The 25,613-nt window shown below is 36.2% G+C and overlaps 1 protein-coding gene across 1 annotated transcript in view; it reads left to right on the top strand.

Annotated features, from left to right (window-relative positions):
• DNAH14 (dynein axonemal heavy chain 14) overlaps positions 1-25,613 on the top strand; it is a gene marked incomplete at its 5' end in the record, with an annotated part of 163,809 nt that overhangs the window by 21,024 nt on the left and 117,172 nt on the right. The window contains 6 exons of the mRNA XM_008072496.2: positions 6,589-6,786; positions 12,702-12,863; positions 15,093-15,284; positions 16,639-16,820; positions 19,512-19,620; positions 20,167-20,292. Of these exons, the coding sequence (XP_008070687.1) occupies positions 6,589-6,786; positions 12,702-12,863; positions 15,093-15,284; positions 16,639-16,820; positions 19,512-19,620; positions 20,167-20,292 (969 nt within the window). The remainder of the gene's footprint in view (positions 1-6,588; positions 6,787-12,701; positions 12,864-15,092; positions 15,285-16,638; positions 16,821-19,511; positions 19,621-20,166; positions 20,293-25,613) is intronic.

Genomic DNA, 25,613 nt, shown 5'->3' with positions numbered 1-25,613 from the left:
CTTGAAAAATTTTCAAATATACTGAATAGAGAAACACTCTTAGAAAGCTAAATAAAATCCAATGTATTTAGCCAATTACGTGCAGTGTATTACTTATGTCTTTCTATTTATAATTTATGCCTACTATTTAGTTATTTATTTTATAATTAATTATGTATAACTATTTAGTTATTTAATTTATGCCTTTTTCTCAAAAAAGAACCTTTTTTTTGCATTCAGGACAGCTAGAGCGTTATTAAAACAGTCCTGAATTTAAGAAGACAGATGCAAAAAGATTAATTTAAATAAGTTAAAGATTGGAAAATAGAATAAAGAAAGAAATACAAGTAATCTTTCCACTATCAGAACTATTCTTTCACTAACCTTTCCCATCTCATAAATGGAATCATTATATACCCACTGCTCTAGCCAGAAACCCTGGAGTCACTCAGTCTTGTCACTTTTTCATCACTCCTCACATTTAATCCATCAATAAATCCTAGCAATACAACTCCCACAATATATTTCAAGTCTTCCCACCTCCGTGCATCTCCACAACTACCACCCTATGGAAGATACCATTATTACATGGACTACTGCAACCGTTCTCTGATTTCCTTATCTAAAATAGCAGGCCTCTTTTTCTCTTCTCAGTCCTGTTACTCTATTTCCTTATTCTGCTGTATTTTTTCCTAGTCCTTAGCATTATCTGATCTTATGTTTTATTTATTTGTTTGTTTATTTATTACTTATTATCTGTCTCCACATTTATAACATATATTCTATATGGGCTACAATTTTTATCTATCTTATTTCAATTATTAACAGGTTAATTTTTTATTCCTAAAGGGAATATACTCTCAGTCTACTTCTTTTACTACAAAACGGCTCTTCAGCAAGTTAACCCTTTTCTAACGGCAAGGGCATGTACAATAAGATCTCAATTATAAAATGCCTGAGAACGTACTCATAGCAATTTTTAAAAGGCTACACTCAACTAGAACCTTGCCTTTTTAATAATTCCTCTGTAGATGTCTTCTCGTGAACTTATCTGTTCTCTCAGAGCCCCCATTAACAATATAAGATAAACATGGCAAGTTCTTGCTTCCTCTGATTCTGTTACTATTTTGCCCAATTAAAAATTATAGATAGAGCTTTCCCCAGAGAATTGCCAGGGCCAGTGCTGGAAAGGAAGCTAGAATAATTTTATCTTAGAAGGCCCTGAGGCAAGCATTCAAGATTATTGTGAGAATTGATGCCAGGAAGGTGGTAGGGGAATAAGAAAATGAGACAGAGAAGAAAAAGTAATCAACACAAGATGTTTCATCAGGACAGTTACTATTGTGAGCAACTGAAGCTTAATTACATAGGGAAAACTCTAAGGAATGGTGTAGGACACATTCCTCAGAGTGGTGAAGGGACTGAAGTATTGGGGTATTGATATAGCAACTCCAGTCAGCCACTGTTGAGGGCTTGCTAAGGGAGAGCATGTTAATTACTATAGGGGCAGACACAGAGCTGCAGATCCCTGCTGATCAGTCTTTTATTTGTTTATTGGTCATTTGGGTCTTCCCTGCTGTGAATTATGCATTCACATCCTTTGCCCATTTTCCTTTTGGGTTATCTTTTACTTATGTTTCTATAGAAGTCATTATATATTCAGATATTAATCTTTTTTTCATTATATGTGTGGCAAATATAATTTTCCAGATTGTAGTTCATTTTTTTATTTTCCTTATGGTGTCATTTAATAAATAGTTCTTATTTTCTATGTAAAAAAAACATTAAAAATATATAATAAAAAGGCTAAAATATAACTCTAGAAAATGTTGATTGAACACAAAAGACTATAGTGAGGGAGAAACAAAAGGGAAAAAGACATGAGTCATATAGAATACAGCAATATGGTAGGCATAAATCAAACCATATCAATTATAAGTATAAATGCATTACTTACACCAATAAAAAGGTAGAGATTATAAGGCTAGATTTGTTTGAAAGAACAAAATCCAACTATATGCTGTCAACAAGAGTCACAGTAAATTCACAGTTGCAAAATGGTTGAAAAGGAAATGCTGGAGAAAGATAATCCATGCAAACAATTACCATAAGAGAATTGGAACTAGATATAATCAGACAAAGTAAACTGTCAGGGAAAAAAAATGAGACCAAAAAAGACATGCTATAATAGTAAAAGAATCAATGATCAGGAGGACATAGCAGGTATGTACATATATACACCTAAAATCTAAGTCCCAAAATACTTAGAGCCAAAATGATAGAATTTAAAGAAGAAATGATCAATTCAACAATAAGAGCTGGAAACTTCAATACTCCCACTCTCAATAATTGATAGAGCGACTAGACATAAAATCAACAAGGATATAAAGACTGCAACAGTATTATAAAACAACTTAAACTAATGATTGACCTAATGGAAGAGTCTATATAACAGCAAAATACACATTGTTTTGAAGCAAACTTGGAACACTCTCCAGGATAGACCATATGCCAAACAATAAAATAAACCTCAGTAAATTTTAAAAGATTGAAATCATACAACGTATGTTTTCTGACCACAATAGGATCAAATTAGAAATCCACAACAAAGATATTTGGGATATTTACAAGTATTTGGAATTTTACAACACATTCCTAAATGACCAATGTTTGATAGGAGAAATCACAGAGAAATTAGAAAATACCTTGAGATAAATGAAAATAAAAACACAATATACCTAAAGTAGTGTTTTGAGAGAAATCTGTAGCTGTGAATACCTATATTTTAAAAGAAGACCAACCTCAAATTAATAACCTAAACTTCCACCTTAGGAAACTACATAAAAGAAAGAAAACCAAACCCAAAGCAAGAATAAGGAAGGAAATCAGAAAGATTAGAGAAGAAAATAGAGAACAGGAAAACAATAGGAAATATCAATGACACCAAAGTCACAAATTGCTGAAACTGAAGAATTACAAAATCTTAGTACACCTATAACAAATAAGGAGATTTAATTAAGAATTTTAAAACTTCCAACAAGGGAAAGCCCAGAGCCAAATGGCTTCACTACAGAATTCTACCAAACATTTAAGGAAGAATTAACGCCATTCATTCACAAATGTTTCCAGAAAATGGATGAGGGAATACTTTCTAACTAATCCATAAGGCCAGTAACACCCTTGAGCCAAAACTAGGCAAAGACATCATGAGAAAATAAAACTCCAGACCAATATCCCTTATGAATGTACTGGTAAAAAATCTGAATAAAATATTAGCAATCCAAAACCAGAAATATAGAGTAAGTATCAGACACCATGAACTAGTGAGATTTATTGCAGGAATGCATGTTTGACTTACTATTAAAAAATTCATTAATGTAATATATAACATTAATGCAATTAAAGGCAAAACCACACAATAATCACAATAGATGCAGAAAAAGCATATGACAAAATTTAACATAATTTATGAATTTTTAAAAATGCTCTCAACAAAAAAGAATAGAAGGAAACTTTGTCAGTCTACTCAAGGACATCTATAAAAAACTTGCAGCTAACCTTATGCTTACTGGTGAAGGACTAAATGTTTTTTCCCTAAGATTGAGAACAAAGCAAAAATGTTTTGTCTTACAATTTCTATTCAATGCTATATTAGAGGCCCTAGCTGGGTGCAATTAGGCAAGAAAAATGAGGGAAAGGATATCCAGACTGGGGATAAAAAGAAGTAAAACCATCTCTATTCACATTCCACATATTTGTAGACAATCCTAAGGACAAACAACCCAATTAAAAATAAACCAGATATCTTTTTTATGGCTGAATAGCATTTCACTGTGTATGTAGACTACATTTTCTTTATCCATTCTTGTACTGATGGACATTTAGGTTGTTAGCTATTGTGAATGCTGCAATAAACACCAACATGGAAGGTCATTATGGAGGTCATTATATTAAGCAAAATAAGTCAAAAAAAAATGATTACCACATGTTCTCACTCATGTGTGGGAGCTAAGAAAAAATTTTGAGCTCTTGGAAGTAGAGAGTAGAATTGTGGATATTAGATGCTGGGGAGTTTAGTGAGGAGAGGAAGATGGAGAGAGGTGGTTAATGAATACAAAATTACAGCTAGATAGGAGGAATGAATTCTGGTGTTCTACAGCATTTGTAGGCTGAATTTTGTTAACTGTAATTTATTATATATTTTCAAATAGCTGAAAGAATTATGAATGTTTACAACACAAAGAAATGATCGATGTTTGAGGTAATGAATATGCTAATTGTCCTGACTTGATCATTATATATACATACACATAGAAATATCACTCTGTATCCCATAAATACAAACAATTATTATGTGTCAAATAAAAATAAATACTACACACCCATTAAAGTGACCAAAATTCAAAAAATTGACAGTAGCAGTTACTGGCAAGGATACAGAGCAACAGGAACGCTCATTAATTACTGGTGAGAATGGAACAGAGTCACTTTGGAGGACAGTGTGGCAGTTTCTTACAAAGTTAAACATAGTCATGCCATACGATCCAGCAATCATGCTTCTACATAGTTACCAAACTGCTTTCAAAACTTACGCCCACACAAAAACCTGCACAGGAATTATTATAGCAACTTTATTCATAATCACCAAGAACTGGAAGCAGCCAAGATGTTCTTCAGTAAAGTAAATGAATCAACAAACTGTAGTGTATTGATACAATGGAACATCACTCAGTGATAAAAAGAAGTTAGCTCTCAAGCCACAAAAAGACATGGGTAAATCTTAAATCGCTAGTGAAAGAAGCCAGTCTGAAAATGCTACGTACTATATGATTCCAATTATTTGACAAAAAGGCAAAAGTATGGAAATAGTAAAAAAAATTAGTGGTTGTCAAGAGTTTGGTGGGAAGAAAGAAAAGTGAAACAAGAGATTTCTGGTAAAGATTCTATATGATACTATAATGGTAAGGACCGCAAAGAGTAGACCTTAAGGTATGCAAGTTAAAGATGTAATTAGGGAGGCCGGGTAATCCAAAAATATAATGCAAAATGTGACAGAACAATCAACCCATGTTTCAAATGTATGAAACAAACTAACTGAAGAGGATTGGAGGGAAAGGAGTCAACCTAAGGAACTCTGGGAATGAGTGGAGTCTGTAACACTAAAGGCAAAATAAACTGCACATAAAGCACTGTATGCTAGTTAATAAAGTGGTTTCCATTATTAACTTCAGTCAATAATAATATATCAATATTGGTTCATTAATTGTAACAAATGCACTATACTAATGTTAGATGTTAATAGTAAGGGAAATTGGGTGTGGGATATATGACAATTCCCTGTACTATATTGGCAATTTTTCAGTAAATCTGAAACTCTTCTAAAATAAATTTATTTTTCAAATAGACAAAATATTCTAACAGATATTTCACCAAAGAAGATACATGAATGGCCAATAAACCCTGAAAACATGCTCAGTTTCATCAGTCATTAGGAACTGCAAATGAAAACTACAATAAGATAACACTAAATACACACTTGAATGGCTAGAATAAAAAAGTTAGTTAATAGTAAGTGTTGACAAGATTGTGAATAAACTGGACTTTCATACATTGCTGGTGGAAATGTAAAATAGTACAACTACTTTGGAAAATGGTTTGGCCATTTCTTATAAAGTTTAACATAGATTTACCATATAACTGAGTGATTTCATTCCTATGTGGCTACCAAGAAAAAAGAAAACAAATGTCTACTCAAAGGCTTGTATGCTAATGTTCATAGCAGCATTATTTATAACAGTGAGAAAGTGGAAACAATCCAAATGTCCATTAATGGATAAACAAAACCTGGTTGTACATACACTAGAATACCATTCAGCAATATAAAGGAATGAACTATTGATACTACAGCATGAAAGAATCTCAAAACTATTATGCTAAATGAAAGAAATCAGATGTGATATACCTCATATTGTATAATTCCATTCATATGAAATCCCCCCCAAGAAAAATGCAAATTAATAGAGACATATTAGTGATTGCTTGGGCGGGGGTTAGAATGAGAATTGACTACAGAGGGGCTTAACGGATCTTTTGGAGGTAATGGAAATATTCTAAAACTGGATTGTGCAATGGTTGCATAAATCTGTAAATTTACTAAAAATCATTTACTGTACCTTTAAAACAGGTATAATCTGTAAATTATACCTCAATAAAACAATTTGTAAAAGGTAATGCCATCGTTAAGAAAGAAGCTTTATCAAGTGCCTGTTGCCCAAACTAAAAAGAGAAAGACCTATCTAGTTTATTATGAATGAAGAATCAAATATTGACAGTGACATAATAATGGCTTATAAGCCTATCCAGATTGTTATCTTTCCAGTGAAATTATCTCATATATTTCAAGAAGCAATGAAAATATTGAATATGGATATAAAACTTTGATTAAATATTTAAATTATATTTAACATACCTTCCAAAAAGGTTATAAACAAAAAATAGCCTGAAATATTTTACTGACAAAATTTCTAACTCAAATAAACAGAAAACTATACATTAAAAGATTCCCAGAATATATACAGGAATCATATGTTGAATTTTTTTTCTCCAAAGATTGGAATAGATGGATGTGGAAAAAAGCCTTGTGCAACCTTGGCCTGTTATTTGACGGATAACAAATTATACCGGGTGTCTTTATCTCACAATTATGCCTATATAGAATTCAAAGAAGTGCTTAAAAAGGTGTTTATTCAAGCAGGATTAGAAGGAAACCCCACTGTTCTGATGGTTCTTAATTTAAACCTAGAAAATGTAAGTACTTTCTGTCTTTATTATTTGCTAAAGTCTGATGTTTATGTACTCCTTCCAGAAGTTTAGGATTTGAAAATAAAATAAAATATTGATCTATTATCCTGCATATCATTTTTTTCATTATTCTCTGTTTTTATCCAGTCATAGCCCAAAATATTTATATATTTGTAGTCATGCCTTAGTTTTGAATAAACATTACAACAAAAGTATTTTCTATGTCTTTATTGTTTTCATTTTAATAGACATTAGAAATAACTTATCTATGTAGCTGAAGTCATTTATCTTATATCAAAACTAGTTTTGTAATCTGTATTTTTTTTAAACCACCATCTGTATTCACTATCTGTAATCTACAGATGTGTGTGTAATCTCCTTTTTTAATTTACAAACAACACAAATTTGTTGATCACAGTTCTGGAGACTAGGAAGTTCAAGATCAAGGTACTAGCAGATTTGGTGTCTGGTGAGGGCTCAGTCTTAGCTTCACAGATGGCACCATCTTGCTTCATCTTTACTTGGTGAAAGGGACAATTGAGTTCCCTCTGGTTCCATTTTAAGGGTTCTTATTCTACTTATATGTATGAACCTCTCATGACCTAACAGGTTCCCGAACATCTTGCCTTTTACTACTATTGCATTGAGGATTATTTTTCAACATATGAATGGGGGGGTCACAAACATTCAGACCATGATAATCACAAATATGTATGTAATCTTCAATATGCTCTTACAGCATTGAGAATTCTGTTTCTCCCTTTTATTCTCCTTGTGCTCTAATTTCATCATCAGGAATAGGACTTTCCTCATAGAATATATTATGATATTGTTTCAAATTGTTAACTTTTTTTGAGTTTTGTTTTGTGTCCTAATAAATAGTCAATACTAAAGAATGTTCCAAGCCGGGCTCAGTGGCTCAGCCTGTAATCCCGGGCCTTTGGGAGGCCAAGGTGAGTGGATTGCCTGAGCCTGAGGGTTCAAGACCCGTCTGGGCAACTTGGCAAGACCTCATCTCTACAATAAATCAAAAATTAGCCGGGCATGGTAGTGCGTGCCTGTAGTTCTGGCTACTTGGAAGGCTGAGGCGGAAGGATCGCTGGAGCCCAGCAGGGCAAGGCTGCGGTGGCCAGGAGTGGCCACTGCACTCCAGTCTGGGCGACAGAGTGAGACCCCAACTCAAAAAAAAAAGAATGTTCCATGTGCTGGTGAAAAGAATGTATATTCTGCAGCTGTTGGGTGAAATATTCTGTAAATGTCTGTTAGGTTCTCTTGGTCTATGGTGCAGTTCAAATCCAATGTTTCTTTGTTGATTTGCTGTCCAGATGATCAGTGCAATGCCAAGAATGGGTGTTCCTTACTATTATTGTATTAGGTTACATCTTTCCCTTTAGATCTAATAATATTTGCTTTATATTAATATATCTGGATGCTCTGGTATTGGGTACATATATTTACAACTGTTATATTCTCTTGCTGAATTTATTATTATGTAATGTCCTTTTCTTTGTTGTTGTTGTTCTTTACAAAATTTGACTTGAAATCTATTTTTTTTTTATATAAGTACAGCTATTCCTGCTTGCATTTCTGTTTCTGTTTGCATGGAATATCTTTTTCCATCCCTTTACTTTTATTCTGTATGTGTCTTTAGAGGTGAGGTGAGTTTCTGGTAGGCAGCATATAGTTGAATCTTGTTTTTCAGTCATTCAGCAAATCTATGTCTTTTAAATGGGGTATTTAGTCCATTTACATTCAAGGTTATAATTGACTTGTAAAGACTAACTCCTCTCATTTTATTGATTTCTTTCTTGTTATTTTGTATATTCTTTGTTCCTTACTTCATCTTTCATTGTTTATTTTTGTAATGTGAGTGTTACACTTGCTTTCATAATAGTAGTTATCATCTTTGCACTTCCAGATGTACGACTCCTTTGAGCATTTCTTGTAGAAGTGATGAATTCGCTCATTTTTGCTTGTCAGGAAAAGATTTTATTTCTCTTTCATTTCTGAAGGATAGCTTTACTGGACATAATATTCTTGGCTGATGATTTTGTTTTGCTTTGGTTCAGTACTTTGAATATATCATTCCATTCTCTCTTGGCCTATAAGTTTTCTGCTGAGAAATCTACTGTTATTCTCATGAAGATTCTTTTATATAAAGTGTATGACTTTTTTCTCCTGCTGTTTTTAGAATTCTCTGTCTTTGTCTTTGAATTTTAACAGTTTGCCTGTAAGGTGCCTCAGAAAGGACCTTTGGGGTTGAATTTGTTTGAGGATATTTGAGCTTCCTGGATTTGAATGTCCTTCTCTCTCTCAGCTTGAGATTTTTTTCAGCTATTGTTTCATTAAAGCTTTCTACACCTTTCCCTTTTTCTTCTCCTTCTGGAATTCCTAAAATGTGGATATTCATTGGCTTTATGGTTTCCCATAAATCTTGTATGCTTTCTTCATTCTTTTTTCTTTTCTTTTTTTTCTTCCTGAGTTATTTCAGGAGACCTGTCTTCAAGTTTGGAAATTTTTTTTCTGCTTCGTTGTGTCTGTCATTGAAACACTCAGACATATTTTTTTAATTCATTCATTGAATTATTTAGCTATAGAACTTGTTTTTTTATTTAAGTTATGACCTATTTTTCTGATTTTGTTGAATCATCTATCTGTATACTCTTATATCTCACTGAGTGTCCTTAGGATCATTGTTTTGAATTGTTTTTCTAGTATTTTTTATATTTTCTTACGATTGTGGTCTGATACTGGGAAAATATTGTCTTCCCTTTGAGTAGAGATATCATGTTTCCTTCCTTTTTCTTGTTTAACGTGTCCCCATGTTGATTTCTACGCACCTGGCAGAACAGTAGCCTCTTTCAGTTTTATGGAGTAGGTTTCATAGGGAAAGACTTATTTGTAAGGATGGATCTTGGGGTGCCAGTCAGTGAGATGTATTGACTTTGGTTCTAGATGGATATAGTAGTATAGTATCCATGTTGTTTATTCAGCTGTAATCCATGCAAGTGACATTTAAGGGTCTCAGTGGCCTAGGCTGAGAGTTTGTGGTTGTAGTAGTAAAACTTTGCCAAGAGTGGACTAACCAGGTTGTCTCTCAGGTTGAGGACACATGCATGTATGCAATGAGTCAGCCAATTTAGGGTCTGACTCACTTGAGTTAGGACCATGGGGCTGTTACTCTGGCCAAGGGCATGGGCATGTGTTTGCTCAGCAAACCTAGAGAAGTGTCTGCTAGAGGTTATCCATAGAACTGTTTCTTAGGCCCTGAACACAGGTACAGGGCCACTGAACAGGCCTGCGACATGTCCACAGGGTGAGGGTAGGGGCCATCACGGGGATATTTCTTAGGCTCAGGAAGTGGGCATAATGCTGCTTGGCCAGCCTGGGAGTTTGCCCCACCAGTGGTAGCCCATGAGGCAATTTCTCAGGTCTGGAATATGTACATATGGCTGCTCGGCCCACCTCGATAAAGGGGAGGCAGCAGGTCTGCCAGGGACATCCTGTTTTTAGACCCAGGACATGGGTACACAGCTGCTCAACTGACTTGGAGGCGAGTCTTCCAAGGACATTCCACAGGGCTGTTTCTCAGGCCTTGATTTTGAGCATAGAGCCATTGTGGAGGATGGAACATATTCATAATGGGGACACTACAGGGCTATTTCTCAGGCCCTGGATACAGTCATTTTGTCACTCCACCAACCCAGGGAAATGTCAGCTACTCCATGGCTATGGGACTTCTCCCACTTTGGGGAGGGTGCACAGTGGTTTGGCTAGCTCAAGGTCAGTTTTACACTGGACGGGACTGCCAGACTATTCCTTTGGCTAAGAAGTGTGGGCAGTGAGGGTTGGTTTCCCTGCTGTGCAGGACTCAGAGTCACAGCCAATCCTGCACCAAGGCTTTGCACAGCTAGGGTTGTAGCATTTAGCCAACCATTTGGGCATGGTGGAATGAAGATGCAGCCCCAGGTCTGAAGAGGTAGAGTGGCTACTGGTCTAGAGGTGGCTCTAGTCTCAAGATGGTGCCATGCTGTAACAGCTTGGCTCACGAGGAGTGGGGAATGTACACCGTGTGCTCCTAATCTGGAGCAATGCAGCTGCATGAATTCCCAGTGGCTCTCAAAAATGGCCTCAGGGCTTGCAAGAACTGTGGAATTCTACTCTAGTAAGGATTATAGGTGTTTGCAGTGGCAATGGGGGATAGTCGGGTTCTTCTGCTTGCCTGTTCCTTACAAGGAGAAGTCCATCCTGACTTCCAGCTGATCTTAGTAAGGGAGTCAGGGCTGCAGAGGCAGGGTACCTCTATGCTCTCTCCTGGGCTCCCATTTACCACAGTTACCTCTCCACTCTCACTGCACTCTAGCATTCTCCCTTCAACAATCCAGTCAAATCTTTGCTGTTTATTTGTTGCCTTGGTTCTTTCCTGTGGAGAGGTTAGTGCTAGGTGCCTCTACTCAGCTATCTTGCCAAAGTCATCAGGCCCAGAATATGCTATTTTTACATAAAGCAAAAATTTCTAATCACATGCTTTTTTAGTTCTGTTATGTTGCACAAGCCATACCTTTCTGTGGGCCAAAACAAAATTAACAATGTCATTTCAAATTGTGTTTACTCTTCTGTGGCAAAATTTCAATGGAATATTGTTTATTATTTATGATCCAGAAATATATAGTATGAATATTGTTTCACCCTCTCATTCTGTTTTACTCCTAATGCTGAGGTTTTCTCTATAGAACTTTTAATGCCATATGTTGAGAATAAACTCAAATGCCATAATCATATCCGCTATACTCCATAATAACTAGTTTTTCTGCTGTATCTATATTCTCCCTTCCCAAACTTAAATATACCATTCTATTGATCTAATTGAGGCTTCTGATACATACTTTCTTTCTGGATTTCAAAAGATCTAGTTTCTCCCATTCCATTTAGAGCCCATTAGAGCCCATTGTTCTAAGTTAATGACATTTTTCAGAAAATCATTTTAGGCCAAAGCTTAAATGAACATTGCTTCTCTACTCCTAGGTTATTCAGGACTTTATAATCACTGTATCTGCTTTCCACACTTCACAGGTTTCTTCTGGCCATAGCATTGCTTTTCCTATGACTCAAAAAGAGTAGTTAACAATCAATGTGTTTAATAAGCTTTGGTAGTTCATCATGTATGAGGTAAGACAGGAAGTCAGTCAGCCCTGTGTCACCTCTGTTGGCCTCTAATGGAGATTGCCCATGAGCTCTCTGGCCTTCCCTACCTGAACTGAAATATCAAGAACCTGTGAGTGTCTAAGGAGTGTCCTAAAGAAAGTCAATAATGCTATTGACATTTTTAATGCTTTTTTAAAAAAAGAAACCTGGGATTTATTCTCAAAAGAAAAACATTCATATTTTTATAAGTTATTATGTAAATTATAATACTTTTATAATTTATAATACTTTCCAGTAGAGTTTCTTTCCCTGCTTTTTCTCCTCTGTTACCTTTCCCATTAGATCTGGAGCCCTATATAGAGATGAACTATTAAATTAAAATAATCCTTCAGTCATATTATGTCTAGTTTACCTACTACTATTCAAACACAAATGTAGATGTATTGAGGGCTCTATGAACTTCTTGAGGTAGGGTTCCTACCCAATTCCTTATTATACCCATCCCTCCATAACTCTTCCCAGTGCCTAACACAGGCATTTGGCATGCTGTCAGTAACCAAGTATATGTTTCTCTAATATTTGAATGAATGGATGAATGAATTAAGCTTGTTTTGACTCAGAAAAAAAAGATTGTTTGATGAGTTTGAATTAAGAAGGTGGCTTTAAAAACTAGCCTCAGTTCTCCTTAATCACTATTGCTTTCTCAATTTGGTGTGTTCAGAGGAGAATATACGAATAATTTTCTCATTCCTGATTAAATGTATATTTCACCTAAGGACTTATTTTTGGAAGACTTGAACTTCATTGTCAATTCAAGAAGAATACGTGACTTGTTTGAAAATGAGGAGCTGGACTCTATTGCAATAAAGATCAGGTCTCATGCTGAACCGTCTGGTAATATGGATGATAGACAATCTTTGCTTTCATTCTTTCAAAAGGTACTTTTTGTGGGTTGGCCTTATCAAATTGTCATGCTAAATTAAAAGTAGACCATGTTTATAATTCTGTACATGATTTTCAAGTTGGCTTTATCAAATTATCATGTTAAATTAAAAGTAGACCATGTTTATAATTCTGTACATGATTTTCAAGTTGGGTATAATTTATTTAGTTCTTTAAATGAGCTTTGCAGCTAAAATAATGATCACACTACCCACAGATACATCATTATACCCTTAGGTAGGTCAAAGATTAACAAAGATCTGAGCCTGTCTAGCTATGAATGGTTTAAAAAAATAATAACAGCTGGAGGCAATCAAATGAAAAATAAGATCCCCAGTTTATTTCTTACCCTGAGATTCCTTCCTAGCTAATGAGGTTTTTATTTCAGCTATGTTGGTAACAAGTCTGGAAATACAAAAAAATAAGAATCCTTGCATCCCTTTGAATAGTCCTAGAATTGACCAGGAGGTGACAGATACAGAAGTAAATTGACCAGATAGAACAGGTGCTATTCAGAATGAAGACTGCAGCAGAGTTACTATGAAAGAACTGGTTTGATGAGAGACATAGACTAGACCAAATGAAAAAAGTTTTCTGTGTCTTTGAAGCATGATAACTGAGTCCCACAGCTTAGTGAATGGGTAAACATGATTACCTAAACTGAAATGTTCACTGGGGAAGGACCACAGATAAACTTATTTCTGGTGCTAACTTTTGTCTATAATAGGATCATTTTAAAAATTGAACCTGGCCACCTCAGTAGAGACTTAGTAATCTATCACAAGAAGAAAATATTTTTTAAATTTCAAAATGAATCCACAACTGATAGAAAACAAGATAATATGAATGAACACTTGGATTGAGCTATATATTTAAATGCTGTGGTAGAAAGGCTAGCATTTATCCTGATAATTGTGACACTCTAGTGCGTTTTTACTGTATTTGGTTTATTCATCAGATTGTGAGTGGTAAAGATGAACAAAGAAATCCTACTTTGGAGTGTGGAGAACAGTGTGCTCCAAAAATAAAAAACAGAAATAAATAAATAATCTCAATTAGAAATAAATTATAATCATTTATTTCATTATTTATAATGTTTTATAAATATATATTATATATATAAAATACTATACTTCTAAAAATTATTTGATGTGTCTTACAATAATAATAAATAGTAAAGGCATACTTTAAACTGCTACCTTGATATCTCTAGATAAGAGTTTGGGGGATAGGTAAGGCAAAGAGAGGCATTTTTCATTTTTACTATAAACATTTCTGTATTGTATGAATTTTGTATTGAGCAGTTTTATTTGCCCTTATAATTTTTTTAAAGACAAAGAGGAAGAAAAAGAGAAAAATCTTGCCCTTTAATCTTCTTTCAGCTTTACCATTCTTATTTGGCAAAATAGGTTGCTTGATACTGACAGATATTATTACTTTGTACAGTTGGGCTCTGAGTTTAAAAGAACACTGACTCACTGAGGCTGTTTTCAATGATGTGGATTTATTGTAAAGTGTCATATGGAAATAAGGAGTAAGGAATCTGTGCCCCATGGTCAGTCTTGCCAAGAACCCAAGAAGAGCAACAGCACAGTTGGGTCTTATGAGGAAAAGAAACAGGCAAATCTCAAAGAAAGTAGCACTCAGCCTGCAGGGTCTGTAAAATCATGTAGGATCTAATTTTGCTTAGCTGTAATCCTTTGTCTGCAGGAGTGTATTACTGCCTCTCAATACTCTACCCATAATGTTAGTCTCTGTTTCTTTCAGTTTTAGTTCATCTGACCATTTTCTCACTTTGAGTTTCTGTGGGTCTTAAATGAGCACCACTACAGAGGAATTGTTCAAATAGCCAGACCCACTACCATCTTATATAGGGTCCCCTACTGAACAGAACTCTAGCACCAGACTCCATCATAAAAGTTGAATTTTACAAGGGGTGTTCTCAGTCCAGTGCCTCCCCTACCCAGTTCATCCAGCTGAAGCTAAAAGGATGGGGGTTGCGCAGAGCAAAGCATGGCTACTTTCCTCAGAAGGGGTCTGTGGGACTATTAGCTGCCCTTGGAATTGCCCTGTCTATGTTAGGCAATTAATGCACCATTGATCAGTCACTAGTCTACCCACTAAGGAAAGATTGAAAGAAGTTTTCGATGGAATTTTCGACAACATAATATTTTTTCAGAGCAGTGGATTACATTTTAACAATTTATATTTTCATTAATTTTCAGAGAATATACAAAAATCTTCATATTTTTATGATTATGAGTCCTGAAGGACCTAACTTCCGCCAAACTTGTAGAGCATATCCTTCTATGATTAGCTCTTGCACAATCGACTGGTACGAGAGGTGGCCAGAAGAAGCTCTCCTTATTGTAGCCAACTCATTCTTAAGAGAAAAAATGAATATTGAGAACAGAGAGGTAAATATCTAATGCAGGTGAAGGTTTCCGTTTATTAACAGCATCTGACAGTATTATGTCTCTGAACCGCAGTGAACCCTTGATGGGCAAAAACAGGAAGCGTTAAGCCAAATTATAAAATGTGCCAAGTGTTTGTCCTGACACCTTATCAGTTCCTCATCTCTTTTGCTCCCTAATTCACCCTATTTCAAAGACCCAGATTCAGATTCCACACTGCCTGGGTCTCTTCATTATTCTGGCCCCACAGTGAACGCAAATTTCCATGAAGGAAACAACATCCATTTTCATAAAGATGCTGCAACTTTCTCTGTATCTCTTGAAAATTATTTTGCAATTATCATAATACTATAAGAAAGGGATTGTCAGGAGTGGGAAACTGCCAGGGGAAGGAGGGGCACACCTCATTAACAAGGGTAACTGCATAATGGACATTTGTATACCTAACCCTGGTGTGTACCCCACATTTTTAAAATAAAAAATAATACAGAAAATTGTTCTGGCTTTGCTGCAACAACAAAACTACAAAGAAATGAGAGCACAAGCCACAACACAAAAAAATTGCTCAGAATGTATGAGCTACAAGTAAGAATCTATTCTAGAGTGATTAAACTGAAGATCTCATAGGATCCAGCTGACAGAAAAGGGGCAAGGAGGATTGACCAAAGGAACTGTAAATGCATAGAGGCCTGAAACTCAGTGTGGAACCTAGGGAGCGACTTGCATCCTTACTGGTCCAGGTGTTCAAGGAAAGCGAAGGCCAAGAAGAGTAGAAACAGGATAGAACCAGAAAGAAAATGCAGCTGGGTTAAAAGTGACCAGTGTTTGGCTAGTTCAGTGGACTGGAGATAGGTAACCAAGACTAGATTATGTCTAAATCAGAAATCTCTCTCAATCTAAGCAAAGACAACATTATTTCTACCCGGATTTTGCCCACCTATATATCCTTTGGGCCCTTGCATTTTTGTAGTTTTAGTTTAAGCAAGAAAACATTTTTTAGTACCTTGCTATTGATAACTTTAACAAAGATAAAAGACAAAGAAAGCACCATAATCCTTGGTCATTGATGCTGGTGCCCTAAATTCTTGTATGGCTGTAGCAGAAATTAGAGTAAAGCTTAGGAGATTGGAGTATAGCATGACATTAGTCATTAGCTATATTGTTGCCTCTTCTACCCCACCATCATCTCACCCACTAAAATGCATATTTTCTTGGTCCCACTTATCCAGGACTTTTCTCTACATCTCCACATCTAAGAAATGATAAACGATTTTAATCAATTGGCAGTGCTCAACTTTCTGTTTTTGCATATAGTTGGATTCCTCTCTCTAAATTCTTAAAAATTATTATTCTTTAGAGCTTAGAAGAAAAACTTGCCCCAACATGTGTCCAAATTTACAAAAGTATAAAAGACTTGAGCACAGAATACTTTCAAGAAACTGGAAGGCATTATTATATCACTCCCGGTAGCTACTTGCTATTCATGGAAACATTTGCTCACGTTTTGAAGTCTCAAGAGAAGAAGATGCAAATGAAAAGGTAAGACATCGAGACCAAATCAGAAAGATATTTTATATTGGTGACTTTTATGTGTAAAAAGAGGCACAAATGCAAAAATGGTGAGCCCGAGTCTGCCTTTTTGTTGGGAGGAGAAAGCCAGAAGCTGCAGAAGATCTTAAAAGAGTTAAGGTTGCTATTTCCCCTTCATGCATTCAAAGGCAGCCCTTGTCAAGGCAAGGCTGACAGATTTGGTCAGTAAATAAACAATTCTTAACTTAACTAGATAGTGTATTACTTACATAGACAATGAAAGCAAGAGTAACTAATGGATGCCACTCTCCATATCCCTTGACCCATGGGATTACACCAAAATAAAAGGCGTTGGATGACTATGACACAAACAGCAGAATACCCTATTTCTGAGGAGCCCATGCCATGCTCAGCTAAGCAGTTACATAGCCAGCAGCTGTACCTGAGGAAGTGGGGGAAAAAATGAGAGGCAGAAAGGCTCATACCTAATAGGAACACAGGAGACATTAAGAAACTGTCTCATGACAAACCTCCCAGGAAGACAGGGAAATGAGTGAGAAATGGCCTGGTGGCATCTGCTCACAAGTGTCCCTTGTTCTCACTTTCTGGGAGGATCAGGGTGTTCTGCCAACACTTAGATCAGTTGCAGCTAAGCCTTCCCTATATGACCTATGTGGAGTTATGAAAGGCTACCAAGGCACGATGGTAGAACAATTTCTCTACAAGCCCATCCCTCAAACCTATCATCCAGTTAAAAATTATCTTTAAAAATTAGGCCTCTCCCAGTACAGTATTAATTGTACTGATAGGGGCTTGGACCAAATCCATCCTATTTGTCTTAAGGAACACTGGATGAGAGTGACCATGATTATGACACCTACTTGGAGGATATGCCATAGCCAGCCTCCCTTTCTGAAGCCAAGCCAGTTAAAAATGTTAATCCAGATATATCAAGAAGTACTGGCAGTGGCACATACTCTGTCTCAACTAGCTGTGAAGAAGTTCAGGGAAATGTGATTTTTCTGCACTATTCATACTGGAGAGTTTAGACTGGTTTGTGTGTGGCAGGCAAGTATAGGCCTGATACTTTCATAAGAAATAATAGCAACCTCCTAATATGGTGTCAGGATCTAATTTTATTAGGATTTTGTTAACAAGCTCATGTGGGGCATGATTGATTCAACATCATTAAATTTAGAGCATTTGAGTTAGTTTGTGAATATAATGAGGCTAAAAGGAATCATCAGTGTTCACAAAGTTAATCTTGTTCTATTGTTTCGAGTAGAGATCGTTCTGAGGTTTCTGAGAGTCCTTTGACTAAAGATTTTTGTTGATCAACAATTAAATTGAAGCTGGTGGCAACAGTCTAGGTAAATTGGCCAGATACCCTTCAGACAAGAGACAAAGGAGATTAACGGACTTTCCTTTTACTCTTAACCTCCTGGGATCTGATGTATCCCCTCCCTACCACCCAGAGTTATTGCTCCTCATTCACGGCCATGTAATCAGTATGAGCAATCCCTGTCACAATCACCTCACCCTTTTTCCAGTCTTCTTCATGCCTTACTAACAACATATACCCAGACACATCCCTAGGTGATTCAGTAGTTTCCTCCTTACAAACTTTGTGCTATTGCCAGGCGTGGTGGCTTAAACCTATAATCTCAGCACTTTGGGAGGCCGAGGTGAGTGGACTGCCTGAGCCCACGAGTTCGAGACAGCCTAGGCAACTTGGCGAGACCTCATCTCTACAATAAATCAAAAATTAGCCGGACATGGTAGTGTGCCTGTAGTTCCGGCTACTTGGAAGGCTGAGGTGAAAGGATCACCTGAGCCCAGTGGGTGACCGTGGTGTGCCACTGTACACCAACCTGGACGACGGAGTAAGACTTCAACTCAGGAAAAAAAAAAAGAAAAGAAAAGAAAAAATATTGTGCTATCCTAAAACATCTCTCTCCCACCCCCTGATGTCTGGGTCATACCATGACAATCTTAAGAGTTGTCACCTTATATGCATGATCTTATCATCAACATCCATAACTTCCCATATCCAGCAAGTATAGTTAAGTGGCAAAAGAAACACAAGGTCACCGCCCAACTCTTCTTGGCTTCTCACGAATTTCAGTAGCCTGGTTTTCCAGGGATAGATATGGGAGTAGAAAATGTGGGAGGTGTTAATTATGTGGTTTGACTCTTTTACAGCCAACTTGGGCTTCTTCTCCATCCCAAAACTTATCATTAAATCTTCTGTTTAAGTGGATGGTATCTTTCTGGGGAATTATTAAATTTAAAGCTCAAATTGCTTTAAAGTGTGTGCTACAGTGGGAGCTGAACCTCAGATGTTCAGTTATCTTTCTTCGTTTTTCCTTTGAGTCCCTTTTATTTTTAATAACATCTGATCTGTATCAAGTTGAAGAAATTCCCCTTTATTCCTAGTTTTATAAGCGTTTTTAGCACACATTTTTATCAAATGCTTTTTCTGAATCAATTGATATTGATGTAGAGGTGAGTTGCCTTCTTTAGCCTGCTAATATGGTAGATTACTTTAATTGACTTTAAAATTTTGAGCCAGTCTTACAACCCTGGAATAAATCCCATTTGGCCATAGTTTGGTATAATTTTTTTATATATTGTCAAATTATATTTGCTAATATTTTGTTATAATCTTACACCTTCTTAATACTTTTTTTTTCCCTTTAGGGAAGGTTTCTATATTGGTCTATCCAAAATCCTGGAAGCAACCACACTAGTTACAGATATGCAGGAGGAGCTCTTGGTTCTTGGCCCTCAAATAGAACAAAAAACAAAGGTATATTTGGCTTGAAATTTCTTTTTAAAATGTTATAGTCTAATATACAACAGTGTTTGAAAGCAAAGTTTCTATACTGGACAAAGATAGGATTCTAGCTTTGTTACCATGTAGTTGTGTAACCTTAAAAAATAATTATTTGATGTCTTTTAGTCTCAATTTTCTTATCTGCAAAATGAGAAAAACAGTAACAGCAAAGTAGTAATACTATTAAATTTTGATAATTAAATGTGATAACAGGTATTTAGCTAACTAAAGGCGCTTATATGGAATTATTTCCTAGTTAATTAGCTAAATCCATCTGAAATGCACTGAGGTAACTTGCAGTCCTATCAAGCATTCTAAAAATAATCACTCATCATCCTTTATGCATATTGTATGAATTGATAGTTACTGTAGTTATCCTAATTTATCTGTTAAACAAATGTATTTCAGGATGATTTGGATAAAGTTTGTAATAATGAAATGATTTGTTTGCATTTCTTTCTTAAAAAATAGATCATGTCTCTTAAAATTAATTCTAAGCAGGATTATTTGGTTAATTAGGAAACAGAAACCCTAATAGAAAAACTACAGAAAGATTCACAAGTAGTTGAGAAAGTTCAGATGCTTGTTAAACAGGATGAAAAAATTGTGGCCGAAGATATAAGAATTGTGGAAGATTATGCTCAGGTAAAGTCAAAATATAGTCAATAAAAATATTTTGGATATTTTCAAACTTATTTACTAACCCCAGAATTTAAAAATCAGACAGACTGCTTTTAAACATATATTGTCCCAACTATAGATACTTTTTATTTTTATCTCAAAAAATTTATTGAGTTCCTACTACACAAAGGACATTATTAAATGAAAGTAGGGAGTACAAAATTACATGGTCCTATCTTTGAGACACCTTCAATCCTAGGAAGTTCTTCTGGTTATGATGAACGGAAACTCATTCAGGCTATATCAAAAATACACTTGGCTTTCAAGAGGAAAATCTGCAAGAAACAAGGCAGCTCTAGGGACTGGCTATGTGGTGTGTGTCACTTCTGCTGTTGACTGAATAACCCTGTCTTTGTAAACTGGCCGTTTCCCTCTATACTCTCCAGTCAGGATCCAGCGGGAGCCAATGTGGTTTAGCAGATTACTGAATGCACAGTAATCTGGTCTGATTACTGGTCTCATCAGCAGCCATTGCTGCTGAGGAGGTGGAAAGTGGAATTTTATGTTTTCTATGTGCAAACATTTTTAATCAAGCAACTCCATCAATTACAAAAACATATATATATGAGCCTATACTACAGAATGTGCATGATTATTCATTTATAAATTATGTGCATAAGTGACTATCATTGGCTAATGTCCCAAAGCCCAACAAATACCTAGGATAAGGTTTATTGTGAACAATAGTGAATGTGAATACGTATTTCAAATAGACTTCTTGGTGGTTTCAAAAATTTGTGACTGACGTTTCTGCTTAGTTCATCATTATTTTTTGCCTTATAATATGGTTGAAGAAAAGTTTATATCAACAATTAAAGGAGTGTCAGCCTGCCTTTTTCTTGTTGTCTACTTGTGCTTCCATTATTAGCATTACCTTCAATTCAGTGTTTATTTTAGAAATCTTTTTATGCTATCAGTCCATGTTTTCAGATCTAACTTATTTCAAACTGAAGAGTCAAATCCTGTAACTTGGACACCAATAAACTGCAAGGCCTCCTAATGTCCGAGTGTTAAGGAAACAGGGAAGGTCCCACTGTGGACCCTTCTCAGATGTGGAGCTTCCACGCTTCCATCAAGACACCACATAAGTCTCACTGTGAGTGCCCTATAACCTCTGCTCTGTCAACCACCAGAAGGTGCCACTTTGGTCAATATATTAAATAACAGTGCAACTTAATTTTGGCATTTCATATTTTAGGCCAAGTGAAAGTGGATACAGAGAAATTCACATTTTTCTTGTGTTTTTTTTTTCTTTTTTGCCATACTATAAAGGGTAATCTTTTTCCTTCAGAGATAAAGCCAAGTTCATTAGGGACTAAAGCTTAAATAATTTTGAAGTCATATTTTTTTAAAATGCAAAATTACTAGTACACAATTAGATATGAAAGTTAATATTGGCAAGCCTGTGCTTCCGGGCAAGATGGCACTGGAACTGGCCAAATTGTGAGAGTCTCCACAAAAGCGAGTGTCCATAAAGACTCTCTACATGAGTGGGTGTGTGCTGGTGGGTGAGTGAAAATCCATCTGAGGGGAAACTCAGGTTCATGCACCTGGGGCTTGCCTCTGGAGGTGACTGCAACCTACCACCATCCTGTGATTGGATTGTCTGCTTTTCTCAGGGTTCTCTTGAGAGGAGGCAGCAGACGAGAGCTGCGCCTCACCTCCTGGCACCTGGCCCATCCCATCACCTGCAACAGCAGATCGGGCATGAGCAGGAGGAGCCGTGGAGGAGGCAGATTGTGAAAATCTGGAATAAAACTCCAAGACAGGTGATGATACGCCAATGGGCACCATCTGCAGGACCAGGCAGAGACCTGCATTGCCCCACTCAGCTCCCCACAGTTTCCATCTAGGGACTCCAAGGCCATCCTCTCTTTGGTCTTGGAGAAACACTCCCCGCCTCCATGCTGGAGCAGGTACAAAAATGTCAGATCTGAGTGGGGTACTTGAGAGCAGCAGCAGAAAGTAGGGTGAGTCCAGATCTGATCCATCCTGTTCCCACAGCAGTCCATGTGGCATCTGGCCCATGCTGAAAGCAACCCTGTCAACTGCACTGAGAGTGGAGGGGAGGCCCTGGAGACCAGAGCCACTCCTAAGCCAAAAGGAACCTGGAGTTACAGAAATGGCCACAGAGCAAGTTTTTTTTTTCTTCTTATTTGTTTTTTGTTTTAGTTTTTGCTTAATTTTTTCTTCTCCCTTTTTTTATTTATATTTTTATACTTGTTTTGTTTCTATTGTCTTAGTTGTTTTTTTTTTTTTAGATTTTCTGTTTGTGTATGGGTATTTTTAAGGGAGAGAACACCAACGGGGGGGTTATTTGTTTGTTTGTATGATTGTCTTATGTTTTTGTCTTTTTTGTTTTTTCTGTCTTTGTTTGTTTCTCTGTCTATTCATTAGTTGGTACACCTGTCTGTTTTCCCTTTTCTTCTTCTCTCTCTCTCCACCTTCCTTTCATCATCATCCTTCCTTTGTCCATTCTTTTCCCTTTTCTTATCTCATTTTGCTTTCAGGGGGCAAACAGATACCCCCCCACCACATAAACAGATTGTAAGGCAGTGGGAAGTGGGTTCCAGGGGGGCCCACAACCAGCCAGCAGATACTGGGACCTGCAGATAGCTTTTGAATCACAGCTCCCCCTTCATTAAATCTCAAACCTGCAAAAAGCACAAGCCCCCACCTCCAGTCCAGCTTCAGAATTGAACAAAACCAGAGAATCTACATAAGGAAGAATAAGAGATTCTGCAAACAGAAATAAAAGCAATTGAACAACAGAATTAAAGAAGAGATTTTTTTAAATGGGGGGGAACTCTAAACAAATTAAGAAAAACCACAGGAAGAATAGAGTCTCACACAGACCCTTGGGAGGTTAGCTACTGAGAATACAGACTTCAGAACTCAAATAATGAAGAGCCCCCAGAATGACTGGTCTCAAACCACAAACCCAGATATCAAGATATTAGTAGAGAGAACAAATAGAAATGAGGAGAGAAAAGAGGAAAGAATGAAGGAGATGATAACTGAGATAACAGCAATAAAAGAATACAGTGAATGAAATAAATAACAAACTGATAAGCATGGAAAGCAGAATTAACCAAGCAGAAGAAAGAATCTCAGAGCTTAAGGACCAAAATATGGAATAAGCCAAACTGTTAAACACAGAAGAGAAACTTAAAAAGAAAAAACAAAATCTCCAAGAGATGAGCAATTATTTTAAGAGGCTGAACATAAGGTTAATTGGATTCCCTGAGGCAAACAGAGAGACAGAGACCACCCTGGAACAAACATTCCATGAAATTATCCAAGAAAACTTCCCTCATCTCATCAGTGACATGACCATTCAAACACAAGAGATTCAGAGAACCTCTACAAGACAACAAATGAGAATACCAACTGCTAGACACACAGTAATTCACCTACACAAAGTAGGTATAAAAGAAAAAAATTCTAAAAGCAGCAAGAGAGAAAGGTCAGACTACCTACTGGGGAAGACAAATTAGAATATCAGCAGACTTCTCTACAGAATTACTTCAGGCTAGGATAATTTGCAGTCCAATCTTCAAAGTTCTCAAAGATAAACAATTTCAACCAAGAATTACCTATCCAGCTAAGCTAAGTTTCATCAGTGATGAAGAATTAAAATCCTTCCCAGATATTCAACCTCTAAGAGTTCATGGTGCCTCCAGACCAGCTCTACAAGAAACACTTAAGAAAGTATTAAACACAGAAGAAAGTAAAAAAAGATGATATACCCTTTCCAAGAATGCAGGGAAAAGATTGAAAACACATATGAATCAACACAAAAATCAAAAGAAAGACAACAAACAAAACAGCAGCAGCAACAAACTCTATAAGAACCTCATGACAGGGATAAACTCTCACATCTCAATAATTATCCTGAATGTGAATGGACTAAATGCACCACTGAAAAGACACAGAATGGCAAACTGGATAAAATATCTTGAAGCAACAATATGTTGTCTCCAAGAGACTCATCTCACCAAAAAGGACACTCACAGACTCAAAGTAAAAGGATGGAAAACAAATTTTCAGATGAACAGAGCACAAAAGAAAGCAGGAATTGTGATCTTAATATCAGACAAAATACCCTTTAAACTATCAAAAATTGAAAAAAATATGAATGGTCACTACATAATGATAAAAGATACAATTCATCAACAAAAAATATTCATCCTAAACCTATATGCACCCAACATAGGGACACCAACTTTCATAAAGCTGCTTCTAGGTAAACTAAAAGAAGATATTGACTCTAACACTATCAGAGCTGGGCCTTAAAAGCACTCCACTAGTAACCCCAGACAGAACATCAAGATAAAAAGTCAACAAGGAGATCTGGAACCTCAGTGTGACGCTTGACCGAATGGGCTTAATTGATACCTACAGAACACCCCACCCAACAGCCACAGAATATACATTCTACTGTTCACCACATGGAACTTACTCTAAGATCGACCACATCCTTGGCCATAAATCAAGCATAAACAAGTTCCATAAGATCAAAAAACTGCCATGCACTTTCTCAGACCACAGTGAAATACATTAAAAATCAACAACAACAAAGTTTCCCCAAAACCCACAAGAATATGGACAATAAACAGCATGAAGCTAAACAACTCCTGGGTCAACACAGAAATTAAAACAGAGATTAAAAGATACCGGGAAACAAATGAAAGTGAAGAAACATCTTACCAGAATCTCTGGTATGTCATGAAAACAGTACTAAGAGGGGAATTCATATCTCTATGAACATATGAAGAAAATGGAAAGATTACAAGTTAACAGCCTAACAAATCACCTAAGGAAGCTGGAAAAGCAAGACCACCAAAACCCTAACTTCAGCAAAAGAACCCAGATCACCAAAATAAAAAACCAAATTTGGAACATAGAAGACAAAAATATAATACAAAAAAAAATCAACAAAACAAAAAACTGACTCTTTGAAAGGATAAACAAGATAAGACCCCTAGCTAGACCAAGAAAAAGAGAAAAAAAGCCCAAATAAACACAAGCAAAAATGCAAAAGAAAAAGTCACAACTGATCCCAAAGAAATACAAAAGATTATCAGAGATAACTACATACACCTGTATGGAAACAAACTTGAACCATATAGAGATGGTTCACCTCCTTGGTAAAATATATTCCTTAACATTTTACTTTTTGGCAGCTATTGTAAATGAGATCAAATTCTTGATTTGATTCTCAGTTTGGTTGTTATTGGTGTATTGTAGTGCCACTGATTTGTGTGTGTGTTGATTTTGTAACC

The sequence above is a fragment of the Carlito syrichta genome, unplaced genomic scaffold (assembly GCF_000164805.1).
Source record: "Carlito syrichta isolate Samal-C Ts95f unplaced genomic scaffold, Tarsius_syrichta-2.0.1 Scaffold315294, whole genome shotgun sequence".
Lineage (NCBI taxonomy): Eukaryota > Metazoa > Chordata > Mammalia > Primates > Tarsiidae > Carlito > Carlito syrichta.
The sequence above is the reverse complement of the archived record's forward strand: the minus strand, read 5'-3'. Positions and strand labels throughout refer to the sequence as shown.